Source organism: Schistocerca piceifrons, chromosome 3 (genome assembly GCF_021461385.2).
Source record: "Schistocerca piceifrons isolate TAMUIC-IGC-003096 chromosome 3, iqSchPice1.1, whole genome shotgun sequence".
In the NCBI taxonomy this organism is placed as follows: domain Eukaryota; kingdom Metazoa; phylum Arthropoda; class Insecta; order Orthoptera; family Acrididae; genus Schistocerca; species Schistocerca piceifrons.
The window spans coordinates 662,562,355-662,582,460 of NC_060140.1; the positions used below are offsets into that span (position 1 = coordinate 662,562,355).

Here is a 20,106-nt window from a genome sequence, read left to right on the forward strand (position 1 = left end):
ATTCCAGGCGTTCAAGGAAGTGGTTGGTGTCTTTGATGAAGGATGGGAGACTGCATGTAATGGGTTGAAGGTGTTGATCTACGTAGGCAGAGATACGTTCTGTGGGGGCTTGGTAACCAGCTACAATGGGGCGGCCGGGATGATTGGGTTTGTGGATTTTAGGAAGAAGGTAGAAGGTAGGGGTGCAGGGTGTCGGTGGGGTCAGGAGGTTGATGGAGTCAGGTGAAAGGTTTTGCAGGGGGCCTAAGGTTCTGAGGATTCCTTGAAGCTCTGCCTGGACATCGGGAATGGGGTTACCTTGGCAAACTTTGTATGTGGTGTTGTCTGAAAGCTGACGCAGTCCCTCAGCCACATACTCCCGACGATCAAGTACCACGGTCGTGGAACCCTTGTCCGCCGGAAGAATGACGATGGATCGGTCAGCCTTCAGATCACGGATAGCCTGGGCTTCAGCAGTGGTGATGTTGGGTGTAGGATTAAGGTTTTTTTAAGAAGGATTGAGATGCAAGGCTGGAAGTCAGAAATTCCTGGAAGGTTTGGAGAGGGTGATTTTGAGGAAGAGGAGGTGGGTCCCGCTGTGACGGAGGACGGAACTGTTCCAGGCAGGGTTCAATTTGGATGGTGTCTTGAGGAGTCGGATCATTAGGTGTAGGATTAGGATCATTTTTCTTCGTGGCAAAGTGATACTTCCAGCAGAGAGTACGAGTGTAGGACAGTAAATCTTTGACGAGGGCTGTTTGGTTGAATCTGGGAGTGGGGCTGAAGGTGAGGCCTTTGGATAGGACAGAGGTTTCGGATTGGGAGAGAGGTTTGGAGGAAAGGTTAACTACTGAATTAGGGTGTTGTGGTTCCAGATTGTGTTGATCGGAATTTTGAGGTTTTGGAGGGAGTGGAGCTGGAAGTGGGAGATTGAGTAGATGGGAGAGACTGGGTTTGTGTGCAATGAGAGGAGGTTGAGGTTTGCTGGAAAGGTTGTGAAGGGTGAGTGAGTTGCCTTTCCGGAGGTGGGAAACCAGGAGATTGGATAGTTTTTTGAGGTGGAGGGTGGCATGCTGTTCTAATTTACGGTTGGCCTGTAGGAGGATCCCGCACATCCAGGGCCTCGCTGCGATGGAGCACTTCCTTTCACGCCGATCACCTGCCACCCTACCTAAAACCTCTTTCCTCATTACCTTAGCCAGCTTCATCCTGACCCACAACTTTTTCACTTTTGAAGGCCAGACATACCAACAATTAAAGGGAACAGCCATGGGTACCAGGATGGCCCCTTCGTACGCCAACCTATTCATGGGTCGCTTAGAGGAAGCCTTCTTGGTTACCCAGGCCTGCCAACCCAAAATTTGGTACAGATTTATTGATGACATCTTCATGATCTGGACTCACCGTGAAGAAGAACTCCAGAATTTCCTCTCCAACCTCAACTCCTTTGGTTCCATCAGATTCACCTGGTCCTACTCCAAATCCCACGGCACTTTCCTTGACGTTGACCTCCATCTGTCCAATGGCCAGCTTCACACGTCCGTCCACATCAAACCCACCAATAAGCAACAGTACCTCCATTATGACAGCTGCCACCCATTCCACATCAAACGGTTCCTTCCCTACAGCCTAGGTCTTCGTGGCAAACGAATCTGCTCAGGTCCGGAATCCCTGAACCATTACACCAACAACCTGACAACAGCTTTCGCATCCCGCAACTACCCTCCCGACCTGGTACAGAAGCAAATAACCAGAGCCACTTCCTCATCCTCTCAAACCCAGAACCTCCCACAGAAGAACCACAAAAGTGCCCCACTTGTGACAGGATACTTTCCGGGACTGGACCAGACTCAGAATGTGGCTCTCCAGCAGGGATACGACTTCCTCAAATCCTGCCCTGAAATGAGATCCATCCTTCATGAAATCCCCTCCACTCCACCAAGAGTGTCTTTCCGCCGTCCACCTAACCTTCGTAACCTGTTAGTTCATCCCTATGAAATCCCCAAACCACCTTCCCTACCCTCTGGCTCCTATCCTTGTAACCGCCCCCGGTGTAAAACCTGTCCCATGCACCCTCCCACCACCACCTACTCCAGTCCTGTAACTCGGAAGGTGTACACGATCAAAGGCAGAGCCACGTGTGAAAGCACCCACGTGATCTACCAACTGACCTGCCTACACTGTGACGCATTCTATGTGGGAATGACCAGCAACAAACTGTCCATTCGCATGAATGGACACAGGCAGACAGTGTTTGTTGGTAATGAGGATCACCCTGTGGCTAAACATGCCTTGGTGCACAGCCAGCACATCTTGGCACAGTGTTACACCGTCCGGGTTATCTGGATACTTACCACTAACACCAACCTATCCGAACTCCGGAGATGGGAACTTGCTCTTCAATATATCCTCTCTTCCCGTTATCCACCAGGCCTCAATCTCCGCTAATTTCAAGTTGCCGCCACTCATACCTCACCTGTCATTCAACAACATCTTTGCCTCTGCACTTCTGCCTCGACTGACATCTCTGCCCAAACTCTTTGTCTTTAAATATGTCTGCTTGTGTCTGTATATGTGTGGATGGATATATATATATATATATATGTGTGTGTGTGTGTGTGTGTGTGTGTGTGTGTGTGTGTGTGTGTGTGTGTGTGTGTGGGTGGGTGGGTGGGTGTGTGCGAGTGTATACCCGTCCTTTCCCCCCCCCCCCCCCAAGGTAAGTCTTTCCGCTCCCGGGATTGGGATGACTCCTTACCCTCTCCCTTAAAACCCACATCCTTTCGTCTTTCCCTCTCCTTCCCTCTTTCCTGATGAGGCAACAGTTTGTTGCGAAAGCTTGAATTTTGTGTGTATGTTTGTGTTTGTTTGTGTGTCTGTCGACCTGCCAGCACTTTCATTTGGTAAGTCACATCATCTTTGTTTTTTATATATATATATATATAAGAGGTGACTTACCGAACGAAAGCGCTGTCAGGTCGATAGACACACAAACATACATATGTCTATCGACCTGCCAGCGCTTTCGTTCGGTAAGTCACCTCATCTTTGTTTTTATATATAATTTTTCCCACGTGGAAGTGTCTCCTATCATATTGGATATCTGGATTCATTCATGCAGGATTCCAGCTATGAAAATGCAGTCTTCTTGCCATTAGTATAGCCAAGACAGTGCAGCTTTGTAGGCATTGTTTGGAAACACTGTTGTGAATAGGGATTTGCCAGTGTGGGACTGATGTATTCTGCTAAATTTGCTTGATCTTTCTTTGTCATCTGGATGAAATATTCTGAATAAGTGCTACTTAAGACATCACATCGAATTACAAAAATAAACTTTTTTTAGTCGAAAAAGGTTGTTTCATGTGTAAGTTACCCCCTACTCTCACTTTTCACATTGCGAAGTATCTACGTCAGTTATGATTTTGGCAATGAGAGGGTGTTAACTGCACCAGTGCTTTGTCAACATAGTTTTTAAGTGCGCACTTTCTAAAATGGTAGTGTCATCTGAAACTAGTTACAGTTTTGCTTCTAGGGATATATCTAATTAATTCCTTTTGCTTTACTTTAATTGAGCTGCTAACTGTCACAATCAAGTGATGAATCTTAACCCTTCATCTAATGTGTATCCTGGCAACCCTGCAGGAGTTGCCATAATCGTCTGCTTCATGAGTACCAAATTACATCAGCAACAAAAAAAGAGAAAGTGTCAGAAAAGGTTCAAAGCAACTGTAAGTGTGACAAATCTAATTTTGTTCACTATCTTGATATCAAAAATGATAGGAAAACTTACAGAAGCAATGAACAAATTGTTATTTATGATAGGTAAGGGGGTGAAAAAGTAAGAAAGTACACAACTGCACATGCCTACTACTTCTGTTTTGTTTCTGCTTCAGTAGTCACAGATTCAATTTTTTCTTATTAATCCACAGTTTGGCTTCAATGTATTACCCTATAATCCGTAACATCTCCACATTTTGGTGGTATTCCTAGTATCTTAGTTGTGTATGGGACAAGACCAGATACAATCCATTTGAGGTCAACAGTGCATAGATCTTACTGTTTCTTTGGACAAGATCATTTTGCACTCGATTTGTGAAAATAAGCTTTCACCACAGGCCAAGCAGGATAGGGGTACAATTCATTTTTGTTTTTCAATGCCTATGTTATCTGCTGTCAGATTCACTTAGATGAGTGTCTGCTAGCACAACTCCACTGATGGCTGGCTGGAGCAGGCTATGGATAGCAGTGAGGACAATGTGAGCCATCCAAGAAGTTCATCATATTGCTAGTGCAGTTAAGATGTCACCAAACTGCAGAGGATGTTTGGTACCTCAGTGCTCATTCTCTGTCGCTTGGGATTGGTGCTGAGAGATACTGCTAAATTCTTATAATATTCTCTTTTCATACTAGTGAAATAATTTGTAGTAGTCATGTTTGTATGATAAAGAGATCACAAATTTAATTTTTCAACCCTAAGAATGTCGTTCCACACTTAAATTGCAACTGGTTTTATATTTCATATTGTGAAGTGTCAGCATTACTTGTATTCAGAGAAATGTTAGAGAGCTGGTTGTGGAAGTGTCATGTTAGCTCCTTGGAGTATGCTTGTCTCCTGATCTAATGCAGGCGTAGTGTCTGGTTCACATCTCGTTAGTCTAGCGAGGTGTGTCACTTCAGTTTTTATTTTCTCTTTGTAAATTGCCAGAATGCAATAAACTAGTAACAAAAGACTGAGAAAACCTTTGCACTGCATCAGCTGAATGATTACCCTATTTTTATTTTTCATCTTCAACAGTCTTCTGTAATGCAATAAACTTCATTCATTACTAGTTTGTTATTGTTATCATTATTATTTATTATTATTATTATTATTATTACTATTAGTATCATTCATTCACTCACAAGAGCTTTCCTAACCCTATTTAGTACCGATATATATGACAATGGATATGGAAGAATGGAATATTGGATGTTTTTCCACGCAAAGAACACACATTTATATTTGTGACTTGTGTTCGCAGCAGTAGGAAAGACTCAGTAAGAATAGGCAACATCAGCATGGTACAGGTTTGAGATCATGACAGTGGTTTACCTTACCCATGGCTCAACTACAGGTTGCAGTGTTACAACTGTGAATGGAAAACCAAAAATGATTTTTTTGTTCTGCTGCTGTTTGAATGGGCTATGCCAATGGATAAATTTGGGTTTTTATATTGCCACAGCTATTTAAACTTCTGAAGAAATTCTGAGTAATCAAATTTGTGTTTCACATGTGAATTTTGATTTCAAATATGATTGGTAAGCCTTCTGGTGACCATGTTCCAGTATCTTGTGGGAGCAGGTGTAGTGGTCTGCGTTATGAATACCAAGCAACAGTAAACAAAAAAGTCACCGGAAATATTCAAAAGAACTATCAGTGACATGGAATGACATGGCGTTGGATTTTTTCATCATTTAGGGACCAAACAAGAATGTAACATTATGAAAGCAATGGACAGACTATTTAGTATATATTATTTGTATATATCACAAGGTGAAAAATGTATGAAGGTGCAGAGTCGGACATTGCTAATATGTGCAGTTTAGTTTCTGTGTTAATTGCACAAATACACTGTCATTTGGCCATTGCACATACTCCTGTATGGAGAACATAGTAATAAGCATTGCTGGTGTAGAGAAACAACTGAAAGTGTCGAATACAAGTAAGTCACCAGGTCCTAATGGAATCTTAGTTTGGTTTTATGAAGAGTACTCTGTAACATTGGCTCCTTACTTAGCTCGAATTTATTGTCAATCTCTCACCCAGCACATAGTCCAAAGCAACTGGAAAAAAGCGCAGGTGACTCCTGTGTATAGGAAGGGTAAAAGAATGGACTCTCAAAACTACAGACCAATATCCTTAACATAGGTTTAGTGCAGAATCCTTGAGAATATTCTCAGTTTCAATATAATAGATTTCCTTGAACGGGAAAAGCTTCTATCCACAAATCAGCATGGTTTTATAAAGCATTGCTCTTGTGGAACTGAGGTTGCCCTTTTCTCACATTAGATCCTGTAAACCATTGATAAAAGGTGACAGGTGGAGTCCATATTCTCAGATTCCCGTAAAACATTTGACGCAGTGCTACACTGCTGACTGTTAATGAAGGTACAAGCATACGGAATAGGTTCCCAGATAAGTGGCCGGCTGCTGTAGCCGAGCGGTTCTAGGTGCTTCAGTCCTAACCCGTGCTGCTGTTATGGTCGCAGGTTCGAATCCTGCCTCGGGCACGGATGCGTGTGATGTTGTTAGGTTAGTTAGGTTTAAGTAGTTCTAAGTGTAGGGGACTGATGATCTCAGATGTTAAGTCCATAGTGCTTAGAGCCATTTGAACTGGATATGTGAGTGGCTTGAAGACTTCTTAAGTAACAGAACCCACTATTTCGTCCTCAATGCCAAGTGTTCATCAGAGGTTAGGGCATCATTGGGAGGCCCCCAGGTAAGTGTGATAGGAGCGCTGTAGTTCTCTATATACATAAACAGTGTGGTTGACAGGGTAAACAGCAGTCTGTGGCTGTTTGTTGATGATGTTGTGGTGTATGGAAAGGTATCGTCATTGAGTGGCTGTAGGAGGATACACTATGACTTAGATGAAATGTCTAGTTGATGTGATGAATGGCAGCTAGCTCTAAATGTAGAAAAATGTAAGTTAATGCAGATCAGTACAGAAAATAAACTTACAATGTTCAGATACAGTATTAGTGGTGTGCTGCATGAACAGTCACATTGATTAAATATTTAGGCGTAACGTTGCAAAGCAATGTGAAATGGATTGATCATGTAAGAACTGTAGAAGGGAAAGCGAATGGTCAGCTGCCGTCTGTTGGTAGAATTTTAGGAAAGTGTAGTTCATCTGTAAATGAAACAGCATATAGAACAGTAGTATGACCCACAATTGAGTACTGTTCAAGTTTTTGGGATCCGCACAAGGACGGATTAAAGAAGACATCGAAGCAGTTCTTCAGAGGCAGGCTGCTAGATTCCTTACCAGTAGGTTCGAACAGCATGCAGATATTGTGGAGATGTTTTGGGAAATTAAATGGGAATCACTGGAGGGAGGGCAATGTCTTTTTGAGGAGCACTATTGAGAAAATTTAGAGCTGGCATTTGAGGCTGACTGCTGAATGATTCTACTGTTGCCAACGCACATTTTGTGTAAGGACCATGAAGGTAAGATTAGAGAGATTAGGTCTTGTACGGAGGCATTTAGACAGACATTTTCCCCTCACTCTTATTTCGAGTGGATCAAAAGGGAAAGGACTAGCCCTGGTACAGGATGCCCTCCACCGTGCACCAATTGGTGGCTTGCAGAGTATGTATATAGAAGTAGACGAAGACAAACAAATTGTTTACAAAAACTTGCATGAAGAAGGAAAGTAAATAAGATATAAAGCATTAACAATAACATTAAGCAACATAGTGAGGTATTTTAATTCAATCATAAACTATAAAATTAATTTTGAATCAAAAGCAGTGTTTTGTATCTTAGTGTAATACATTACTAATCGTACTGAAAATGGGTAGTCTGCCTCTATTACTGTCGAGCGTGAAATGCAAATCGTAAACATTTGTTGTGGAGAATCATTCAACAGCCATAAAGCATTGTATACTTTCCAAAGTGACGAGCAGTATCTGGCACTTTTTGCAACTGGTGAGTGATCACAGCACACCCACTGCAGATACCAGCAAATGGGTTCTGGAGAGCTCTGGTGCAATGCCATTTTTAGGCAGATAGTCTGCCAAGAAATCTGTCATATATATGTTATTGGATGGAACTGTTACTACCAATATTCCACAAAGTGAAATAAAATATAGGTGTGCTACCATTATACTTGTGACTGCAGCGTTCAGACAGAAGGTGCTATAAAAATTTCGGCTGCCAGGATTGAATTTGGATGACATGTAGTTTACCACCAGGCCACGGGTGTGGACATTGCAGAACAGCTCGAACAGAAAACAAGACTTCTTCCTGGAACTGTTGCAACCTAAAATGTTGCCAGATTGTGAAGAAAGCTGGATTGGCAGCCATGTATTAGGCTGGTTGCCTTTCCTTTGGTTTTAAAATTCAGGCTTTTCTGCTGTTTGCTTATCCATTTTACGATAGCATCAGTGCTAATGCAGAGTGAATGTTTCTTTCTGAGACATTTTATGTTTGTTAGTAATGGTTTTGCTTCTAAATTTAAATTTGAATGTATATTTGTATATATTTCAGCAAAAATTGAAAGGCTTATACAAAGCGGCAGTATCTGATGCTGCTCAAGAAGAGGAACTTATAAGAAATGCCCTTAATAAAGTGAATGAAATTCGGGCAATTAGAAATGAAAGGAGAATTCAAGCAAGAAATGCTGGTAACAAGGAGACAATTCGTAGAGGGGCTCTCATGAAAATGTTGCAGAGTTCTGCTCAGACCTTACCACTTTGGGTGGGAAAATTAGGGGAAAAGCCACCACCACTGTGTGGAGCAGTTCCAGCTGAACCTACATATATTGCAAAGGTTAGTGACATGCTGAGAAATATACATTATAACAACAGTATTAAGTATTTATTTTTTAGACTAATCGCTGTATCATACTTATAAAGTTGACTAAATTGTACCTGTTTACCTTTTTTTAATTCACATGAAAATGGAAATTCCTTGTTGGGATATACACAATGCAAGGAGTAAAGGTAGCAAATCACCACTCAATTGAAACATTGATTGGTCAGTAATTACATAAACAAGACTGAAAACATTAGTAAGCTTTTGGATAATGTCCTCCTCTGGAGCTAACTAGTGCAGAATACTCATACACCTGTATGGCTACATTGTAGTCAGCAAGGACAATGTAACCATGAAAGTGTATGTGTAATCTGCACTAGTTAGCCGTGAACAAATACAGTGTTCAAAAGCTTTACAATGTTTTCCGTCGTGTTTGTGTGGCTACTCTCCATACCCCCATCCTCAGTATGTTACAAAATTAAAGAAACCAGTGTACAGGGCATATCATTGCCCCATGTTGGTATTTAGTGTCAGTGCGATTTGTGTTTTCTTAGACGTAGGAGAAGTTTATTAACAAAATATCATAATTTATTCACTCTCCAATATTCTTTGTTTACTGATTTCTGTTTGGGAAGGAACTCTGATGAATTTACATCCTGCTCAGTGCATCAACATAATGAAAAATTTAGTTTGACATAAATTATGAACTTGCTTTCCCCTTACCCATTCCCATCCTTTAGACAAACAGTGAAATTTATATTACTTAGTGAATGTAGGAGTTGTCCAACATGCACACAGAAACAAAGCATTAACATTAAGTAATAAAAGGAGAAGTATAAAGATATTGATAGTAATGATTCCAGTTTACTTAATCTGTACTTTTGTAAATTTCCCAGCATACGTGGCAAGTTTGAAAGAAATCAGCAATTTGATTTTTCAGTTCATTATATTATTAACATGGACTTCAGTGTGTGTATCCCTTATTGCAGACTGTTCCAAGTCAGCTGCTTGGAGCACAGGTGCCCGCGGGCATTCACAGATTCACCTGGTGAGCAGGCACTTAGGGGGTAGGCTGCCTGCAAGGGTTCATTTCACTGCACACATGCACCCGCCATGTTACGTGCCTGGAACTTAGTTGCATCTTGTGCTTTTTAATGGACATAGTGACGACAATGAGCTCTAGAGCAGCCCATTGCCATTTTCATGAAGTGGGGAAGAACAGAACAGTTTTTGTTTGCAGAGAAAGAAGTGTTGCCTCAGTGCCTTGTGTGTCATAAAGTTTGAATACAATGAAAGAGAATATTGTACAACGTCACTACATGTGTCTTTACATGAAGCAGTACGGTGAGCTGGATAGTAATGCAAGAAAGCAAATCATTGTCACACTGAAGGACGAAGTTCAGCAACAGGTAAATCTGGTGCAAAATAAATAAGTATAACAAATGAATACATATTTCTTCTATGCACTCTGTGTGTGTGTGTGTGTGTGTGTGTGTGTGTGTGTGTGTGTTTTTTTTAGATTGCTGACACTGATGAAGATTCAACTGATGTGTGCAACTTCGTAGCTTGCTAGAAGTGCCACATCATAGCACCAACTGGAACACCATTCTCAATGGGTCCATTGGTGAAATCATGCCTGCTCTCTGAGTGCTTAATGCCAGCAGACAATTCAAAATTTAAAGGAGTTTACCTCTCCAAACAAACAGTGTCTCATTGGATATGTGACATTGCCAACTGAAGCGGAAGTTCTAGATTTTTTATAGCTTTTTGGTTAGCCCTCGATGAAACCACAGATGTCGCAGACGTTGCTCAGCTCACATTATTTGTGAGGAATGTTAATTCGGAACTAAGATTTTCGAGGAGCTGCTAGAAGTAATGCCAATGGAGTACACAACTACAGGTCATGACATATTTGAGGTTCTATGTGAGTGTGTGGATAACATATGCTTGCCATGGGACAGGTTCTGTTCCATGGCAACAGATGGTACTCCACAAATAGTTGGGAGCAAGCAAGGCTTTGTGACCCTTGTGAAGGGAAAAATCAAGATGGAATTTTGGAAAGAAATATGAAGCATACGCTGTTTTGTGCAACAGGAAGCCCTTTGTGCTGAAAATGTAAAATGTGCCGAGCTCATGAAAATCATGGTGAGGTGTGTAAATTTTGTAAGGCACCCCAGTCTCAACACTGCCAGTTCAAAAAGGCCAATATTACTGAGTGACGAGACGTGGGTAGTGGATCCAGCCTTCCTAATGGATATTACAAGACATTTAAACAACTTAAATATGTCACTTGGAGGAGGATCTATTTATTGTTGATATGTGCAATAAAATTAATACATTCATGGACAAACTTCATGTATTTGAAAGGCAACTTGGTAGTGGAAACTTAACTTTTTTTGGGTGTTTTTTATCCCTTAAATTGCCTGAAGAAATAAGTTTTGTTGATTATCAACAAATTATTGAACAACTTCATCAAAGTTTTGAGGCAAGGTTTCAGGACATGTTATGCCTACGATGGTATCACGATCTTTGTGCTGAGGATTTGCCCAAATTACACAGGACTGCAGCTGACATCATATATACTTTTGGCTCAACATATGTTTGTGAACAACTATTTTCCATAATGAATAGATTAAAAACTGCAGAAAGGTCCCAGCTGCATGACCCAACACTTAAAAGAGTATTCTGTGTCTTGCGGCAGCTCGAGGGCTGACACCCAATATTTCATTAATCGTGAATAAACAGAAATGTGTTTCTTGGTTTCCTCACTAGCCAGTGTTTTGTGTACAGTGCTGCGTGTAAGCTGCTTGCCCAGCCCTTTCTACCTGTGACATTGTGTACACATACACAAGCTGTTTACTCATTCTTGCCCACAGGTGCCCGGCTGCACACAGCTGAACTCTCGAGCTGGAACAGCCTGGCTTTAGTGCGTGCTTGCCACATGGGTTATTTCTTTAAAGTCTGTTCTTAGTTTCATATTTTTTCCATTTGAAAAAATATGTGCCTGGTACATGTCTTCTTTTTCCATTGAAAATCTTGTGTGCATTCTTCCTCCTACCTTTCATCTTTGCTGCTCACTTTCTTTAGTGTACACTTATACATTCCTCCTCTGACTTGTTGGAAACACTCGTGGTTGGTCTTTTGCCATTGCTCCTTTGGAATTCTAAAACTTTTGAGAGTCTTCACGTAAATTAACCTTGTCAATTTCATTCAGTTTCAGTTCTATTGTTTGATAATTCCTTATCTGTATCTTAACAAAAAAATCTCCCAATTTACATAAAAATGTCATCGGCGCTCCCGTCTTTTATCCACAACCTCAAGTAGTATATTCATGCATTTATTTGAGCCTTCAAGTGTTTTGTAAATGTCCTTAAACCATTTGTTCAAATCTTTATTTTTAAACTTCCAAATCCTGTTTCAATTCTTGTGGTGGGTTTCTGTATGAGCTCAACAAATACACGTCACTGTCAGCATGTAATTTATGAAATCACCTACCCCATCAGTTCTGTTATGAGATTTTGATGGCATTGAACCACAGTGATATAATACTTTTTAAGAGAGTAAACCATCATTTGACTGTATATTATTATAATTATCTTCTGTATTATCTAGATTTTGGCTTTAATGGTGTAACAGCTTTTAGCATTGTTCTTGATAATGGCATAAAAGCCGAAATCTGAATAGTACAAAAGATAAATATAATAATTCATGGTCAAATAGTGATTTACTCTTTTAAAAAGTTCGGTAATGTGTTGTAGCTAACACTGACTGCTATGTTGATTTCAACCTTGCATCCAATACCAATGCTGCTATCATCACAGTTAAGGACCCATCTACTTCAAAGCTATTGCTGGCTCCACTGGTCTCAGTCATTGCCTCTGTGAGATGTGAAGTCAATTACACCGCATATTCACTTGCTGGAGATGCTGTTAGTAATCCCAATCTATATACGAAATGAAAGTTCGAGTATTCCTCATTCCGTCAAAAAATTAAATGGTTGCCAACTGCTGCCAGTTTGCACATGAGGAGTCCTTGCATAGGAATCTTAGGTGATGAATCAGTTGCTCTTCCCCATTGCAGCTGACCACTTTATTTTATTTATTTATTTTATCTGAGATACATATTCCATAGATCCAGTATGGAGTGATTATGCATGGATGTGGAACGAGTTAAAGCAGATACAATATAGATATCATACAATACAATACATACTGGTATATTACACGTGGTAGATGAATGATTCAAAACTGGTACAATACAATAATATAATAGTGATAAAAAACAATACAGATACAATGACTAAGGAAGTAATCTGAATTACTACTCAAATTATGTATCTCTGCTGAAGAATTCATCTAAAGAGTCGAAATAGAACATTTTTCCAGTAGGAATTCCTTTATCCTTTTTTTGAATAGTGTTTTATTTTCTTTTAGACACATTATATTACTCGGGAGTGTGTTAAAGATTTTTATACTTGTGTACTTAACCCCTTTTTGTACCAGAGGCAGATTTTTCCGTTCACAGTGCATACTACCTTTCTGGCTTGTGTTATAATGATGGTAATGCCTCATTTGTTTCATATTCAGAGGAAGTGAGAAGTGTGAAAGCCATGAGTGAGAGGAGATATTGTGAGGTAGTGGTTAATATACCTAACTGTTTAAAAAGATTGCAACATGAGGTTCTTGGAGAAACACTACACATAATTCGGACTACTTTTTTCCAGCTTACAAAAATTTTTTTTGAAAGTGGTGAGTTGCCCCAAAAGATTATTTCATAGCACATCAATATATGGAATTAGCCAAAATATGCAGACTTTGATATGTTGATGTCTCCAATTTTGGAGATTATTTGGATGACAAATGTTGCTGAGCTAAGCTTTTTTAGTGTTTGCTGTATGTGGAATTCCCAGTTGAGCCGGTTATCTATGTGAACGCTTAGGAACTTTATGCACTGAATGCTCTGTAACTGTTGGCTCTTGTGTGCAATGTTAATCTTTTCTGGGCATATGTAACTGGATTGGAACTGCATGTAATTTCTTTTACTGAGGTTTATTGCTAGAGAATTTGCTGTGAACCAGGTCAGAGCATTTTCAAGTGCTTGGTGGCGGTTTTCCTGGCTGTCACTATACTTGTGTTATCTGCAAACGTTGTGGTATTGCTAGCACTGTTTGAGGACAGGGGTAGGTCATTAATATATATAATAAATAGGAGGGCACCAAGGACTGACCCTTGTGGAACACCATGATGTACTGTTCCCCAGTCAGACTCTACCTCTCCTACTTGTAGATTGTTAACACCTAATACTATTTTTTGTTTTCTGTCTTCTAGATATGATCTGAACCTGTTACCCATTTGTACATGGATTCCATATTGGGCTGCTTTTCCTAAAACTATTCTGTGATCGATGCACTCGAAAGCCTTAGTCAGGTCACAGAATATGCCAGCGTGTAATTTTTTCTTTTCAAGGCATTCTAAAACATTATTTGTAAGTGCGTAAATTGCTTCGGTTGTAGGTATACCTGATCTGAAACCAAATTTTTGTTTATTAATTAGTGCAAATTTTTCAAGGTGATTGACAATCTTGACGTATATTAATTTTGTAAAGACTTTAGAAAATGCTGTTACAAGAGAGATAGGACGATAGTTGGAAACATCTGTGTGATCACCTTTTTTGTAGAGGGGCTTCACAATAATATACTTCATTCTGTCAGGGAAGACACCTTGATTTAGAGAGGCATTGAATATATGAGCTAGAACTTTAGAGAGCTGATTAAAGCTGGCTTTTAGCAATTTACTGAAAATATTGTTTACACCCTTGAATTTTTACTTTTTAGAGAAATTATGGTTTTTCTTACTTCTTGCACAGTTATGGTGGCCGTACCTATCATTTCTATAGAGTTGGGGAAAAGTTCTTTCAGAGTTTTTATTGCCTTTTCTGAAGAGCCTTTGCATGCTGTTTTCTCAGCAACAGTTAAAAAGTGCTCATTAAAGATTTTAACCACAATATCTTGATTTTGAACTAGCTTACCTTCATTGTTTGATACAGTTCCCCACAGTCGTTTAATGAACAAAGTAAGAGCATATGGACTATCAGACCAATTGTGTGATTGGATTGAAGAGTTCCTAGATAACAGAACACAGCATGTCATTCTCAATGGAGAGAAGTCTTCTGAAGTAAGAGTGATTTCAGGTGTGCCACAGGGGAGTGTCGTAGGACCGTTGCTATTCACAATATACATAAATGACCTTGTGGATGACATCGTAAGTTCACTGAGGCTTTTTGCGGATGATGCTGTGGTATATCGAGAGGTTGTAACAATGGAAAATTGTACTGAAATGCAGGAGGATCTGCAGCGAATTGACGCATGGTGCAGGGAATGGCAATTGAATCTCAATGTAGACAAGTGTAATGTGCTGCGAATACATAGAAAGAAAGATTCCTTATCATTTAGCTACAATATAGCAGGTCAGCAACTGGAAGCAGTTAATTCCATAAATTATCTGGGAGTACGCATTAGGAGTGATTTAAAATGGAATGATCCTATAAAGTTGATTGTCGGTAAAGCAGATGCCAGACTGAGATTCATTGGAAGAATCCTAAGGAAATGCAATCCGAAAACAAAGGAAGTAGGTTACAGTACACTTGTTCGCCCACTGCTTGAATACTGCTCAGCAGTGTGGGATCGGTACCAGATAGGGTTGATAGAAGAGATAGAGAAGATCCAACGGAGAGCAGCGCGCTTCGTTACAAGATCATTTAATAATCGCGAAAGCTTTACAGAGGTGATAGATAAACTCCAGTGGAAGACTCTGCAGGAGAGACGCTCAGTAGCTCGGTACGGGCTTTTGTTGAAGTTTTGAGAACATACCTTCACCGAGGAGCCAAGCAGTATATTGCTCCATCCTACGTATATCTCGCGAAGAGACCATGAGGATAAAATCAGAGAGCCCACACAGAAGCATACTGACAATCCTTCATTCCACGTACAACACGAGACTGGAATAGAAGGGAGAACCGATAGAGGTACACAAGGTACCCTCCGCCACACACCGTCAGGTGGCTTGTGGAGTATGGATGTAGATGTAAACGTAGAGGTATATTGTTAAGAACAATATTTTGGGTCTTGTTGGGGTAATTTTCACCTGTCTCATTTCTTATCACTTCCCATATAGTTTTGATTTTATTAGTGGAGTTATTAATTTTTGAGCACAGATACATACTTTTCGATTTCTGAATGACTTTGTTCAATATTTTACAGTATTTTTTATAGTTATTTATAAGGTTAGGGTCATCTGATTTTTTTTAAGCAATGTACAACTCACCCTCTCTTTTGCATGAAATCCTAATTCCAGTTGTAATCCAAGGCTTGTTGGTGGATTTTTTAGTATGGGTTGTATATATTCTTTTTGGGAAGGTACCTTCAAATATTAGAGCCATTTCATTACTGACAATGTTGTATTTGGAATTGGCATTTTCTACATTATATAATGGACCCCAGTCTATGTTTTGGAAACATGATTTAAAGATCTCAATAGTTTCATCAGTAGATTTCCTAGTAATTTTCCAGTTGGGACCACTATTAATCTCACAAATACTTTGAATTGTTAATGGTGACTCTTTGTCCATCGTGGTCAGAGAGACCGTTCAGGACTTGCCTGACAGCTATATCATCAATCTTGGTTATGTCAGTAAATACATTATCAATTAATGATTTTGTTTGTGAAGTTATTCTGGTGGGGAAATTTACAACAGAAGCAAGATTATATGAGGACATTAAGTTCTCAAGGTCTATCCTGTCTATGGAGTTCGTTAGGAAATTTGCATTTATGTCTCCAACAACTGTGACATCTCTACTGAGTTTAAATATGTATATTAAGAGCGCATCTAACTGTTTAAAAAAAAAAAATGCTAAAGTAACCTGAAGGTGGCCTGTATAAAGCTACTACTGCTACATAAGAATTATTTAAAGTCAGCTTTATGGCACACACTTCAAACTGTTGATCTACACAAAAATTCTGCTCATTAATTACACTACATGTGATGCTATTTCTGGCATAGATTGCTACTCCCTATACAAAAATTCTGCACATTAATTACACTACATGTGATGTTGTTTCTGACATAGATTGCTACTCCACCTTTTTCTATGAATTTTCTACAGTAAGATGTTGCTAAGTGGTAATTATCTATAGCAAGTCTTTCAATATCTGACACAACGTGGTGTCACTAAAGCACAGACCATGGGCACAATCTATACCTTGTGGCTCCTGGATGTTAATTAAGAGTTCATTAATTTCGTTGCTCAGGCTACGTATGTTTTGATGGTAAAGAGTCAGGTTTTGATTTCCAGAACCACTTACACATTTATTCCTAAAAAAAGAAATATCAGTTGACAGAGTGGGTTTGGTATTTTTCACTGTCCATTTATTCAAGTTGGTCTGTTTCCATGTACTAGGAGACTGGGAAGCATCAGCTTTACCTGGTGTTTTCAGCAGCCATTTGTCCAATGTTGTCTGTCTATGCCCATTCCTGCAGTCTTCTCGTGTTGTGGAGCACTCGTTCTTCTAATGTGTGTGCTTTGAGTATTCGTTGTTCCCAGCATTTATGACGATTTCACAAATAATGGATGCTTTGTGACTTTTTCCACGCCAATTGAGGTGAAGGCCGTGAGCAGTGTAAAGTTCTCTACAAAAATTTTGCACGTTAACCATTTGTACATTTGCATAAGAGTTGCAAATTTCTGCATGTTGATTGTTTGTATATGCTACTGCCCTGTTCACACACGAGAATTGAGGCAAGTCATACCTGTGTGGAATATCGAGAACAATGACGTTTGAGTCATTTAGGTGGTTTAGAGCAGATTTTAAGGCATTAACAGCATGCAAACCATCGTTGTGTGCAACGTCATTTGCACCACCACAGATTACAATTAAGTCTTCCTTCATTGTCTTTCGAGAAATATTGTTTACAGTTAAAACCACTTGGTCAAAACGAGTGCCAGGTTTAATAAAATCTGAAACATTTACTTCACTGTTTACGCCTTTTTTTTCTTCGTGTGCAAGGCCTCTAAGATGACTATCACCCATTAAATATACATTTATTCTTCTTGCTGCATTTGTTGTTTTAGTTAAATTAACTGTCATCTTGAATGTTGAATTTACCTTGCTTCTGTTTACGAGTGATGGCTTTGGCTGGTGAGGTTCCATATTTTGCTTAATAACAGACTTTTCTTTCAGATGGTGCACTATTTGATCTTTTGTAGATAGGCCTACTGTTTTTTGGAGTACGGCAGGAGAATTTATTACTAAAGACGACGAAATTTTACACGCTACAGTTAGCGTTACCGGTTCACCCTGAATGTGTTGGAATGCTTGAAATGGTGACGGAATCTTCGGTCACTGTGTACACTTTATTTCAGTCAAATTCACTTACGCCCTGCTCGGCGGTTTTTAGTTTTCTATGATCATTTTCAAGACATTTGAGTCTGTCAGCTAACACTTTGCTTTCTGCCAAGGATCTGCACACAATTTCTTGCAACAAATTAATAGTTTCAACTAGTTTTGTTTTGTCAGGATGGACTTCACATGTTACACACTTACATGTTTAGCTGGATGATTTTTCACTGTGGATTTTTTGCGTGGCACTAGACTTGAAACTTTGTGAAGCCCTTTGTTGATCATCTTCTTGCAATTGATGCCGGATAACATTTGAAAATTCGAAATAACTGGAGGCACAAGTTTGCTAAACTTCTCTCTCTGCCATCTTTGCATGGGCCCAGTGCAGTCCCACTAACTGAAAGTGTAGACTGCATCATTGATATTCTCCAACCATTGCATAGAGAATGTATGTGTCATCTACATGAATCCAGATGTCTCAGTATTTATTGATGTTTTTTCAGACTTGGCAAAAGAAATGGAAGCTTTTCATTTCAGTAATTTTTATACTGAGTAGGCATTTATACAAGTTAAATACTCGCCATACCTCCATGTACAAGTTGTTACTAATATTGCTACAGTGTAGGTTATTGTCAACAATTTATTTTTTATTATGATGGCTTGTGTTCAGGTCTGTCATCTCTGTGGGACTCACTGCTTTTTCATAAATAGTGTAACATTCAATGCACGAAATAAGTCACATTTATTAATATAATATCTTAAGTTATATACCTTTGAACATGTGTCACTATTTCCTTTTTCGGAAGGAAACTGATGAATTTACATTGTTGATATTGTGGCTGAATAGGCACATGCTGTAATATAAATTCAAAATATGTTATTCCTTTCCACTGTGTAGAAAGCTACAGATCAGACTGAGTCTAGTTACTTCTTTGCATTAATAAAAAAAATAAAAAATAAATAAATTTTCAACAATATTGGAGAGGATGACACAGAGGAAATGTAGAATTTCTATAGCCAGATGTCTCTGAAGATTTTTGTAGGTGGACCAAAATACAGTAAAAGTCAAATTAGGAGAAGAGGGAGAGATATGTAATTGTGCAGTACTCCAAGGAAGTAAACTCTGATCATATATGTATTACCATTTCAGGATGCAGTTATTTTATAATGCCATTTAAACTCAGATATGATTACTTATAATGTTAAATTAGGTTATGTTAGAAAATGAATATTTTCTGTTAATTTTTGCACCATTTGTTTGAAAAACTCTTACAAAGTAATATCTGTTTGTAATTCTAGCTGATGAAGAAGCTTTTCCAAAACAAATTACACTCATACCCTATTTTATGAAATTACTTCAACAAAAAATGCATAGTTCACTATTTTCAGATGGGAGATATGGTGGCAGCTTTAGTTAAAGGTGCTGAGGAAGGGGACAATTGGATTCTGGCTGAGGTTGTGCAGTACAACCAGGCAACAAATAAGTATGAGGTGGATGACATAGATGAAGAACAGAAGGACAGGCATATTCTTAGTAGGAGGCGTGTTGTTCCTCTTCCTTTGATGAGAGCTAATCCAGAGACAGACCCCCATGCTCTGTTTCCTAAGGGAGCCACAGGTATGTTTCGTAATCACACAGTGAAAACATTTACAATTCTCACTTGTTTGGAAAGTAACTTCAATTTAATATGAATGCAGTGTGTGTGTTTATAATATTACTAGTGTAAGTCATAAAATTGGGTTAAATGAAGTATATGTTATATACATAATTTGGGCAATGAAAAGTGCAGAATACCTGGTATCAACAGTGTGGCATGTGAATGTGGTGAAAATCATGCAGGGCTGACAATTCACACCATAGCCGAGCTTTGCATCAAACGTAGCTGGCACATCATGTATGTAAATCTTGAAAAATTAGTGATAACTGTAGCCCTTACTGAAGGACATAAGGTCTCTGCCACATATTGAGTTACTATGATTTTGTAATAAAAGGAGCAGAAGAAATTTGCATTTGTATCTATAAATGTGACATTGACACAGGAAGGGTATGAAGTGCCAAAAATTGATTTTTTCATTTTTTTTTCATGGATAAGGTAGTAACAGTCAAAGTGAACAGCACAGAGAAAGTTGTTAGTCCAATGGCAATTAGAACAGCTTAACAGCTTTAAAACATTTCTGCTAGGTGGCTCCTGTAATAAGTACCAGGTTCAACA

At 39.2% G+C, this 20,106-nt stretch overlaps 1 protein-coding gene across 5 annotated transcripts in view; it reads left to right on the forward strand.

The window, feature by feature from the left end:
• Positions 1–20,106, forward strand: part of LOC124789631 (SAGA-associated factor 29) — a 60,240-nt gene that overhangs the window by 22,568 nt on the left and 17,566 nt on the right. For all 5 annotated transcript variants that reach the window (XM_047257053.1, XM_047257052.1, XM_047257055.1 and 2 more), the window contains 2 exons: positions 8,232–8,513; positions 19,283–19,511. In XM_047257053.1, the coding sequence (XP_047113009.1) occupies positions 8,232–8,513; positions 19,283–19,511 (511 nt within the window). The remainder of the gene's footprint in view (positions 1–8,231; positions 8,514–19,282; positions 19,512–20,106) is intronic.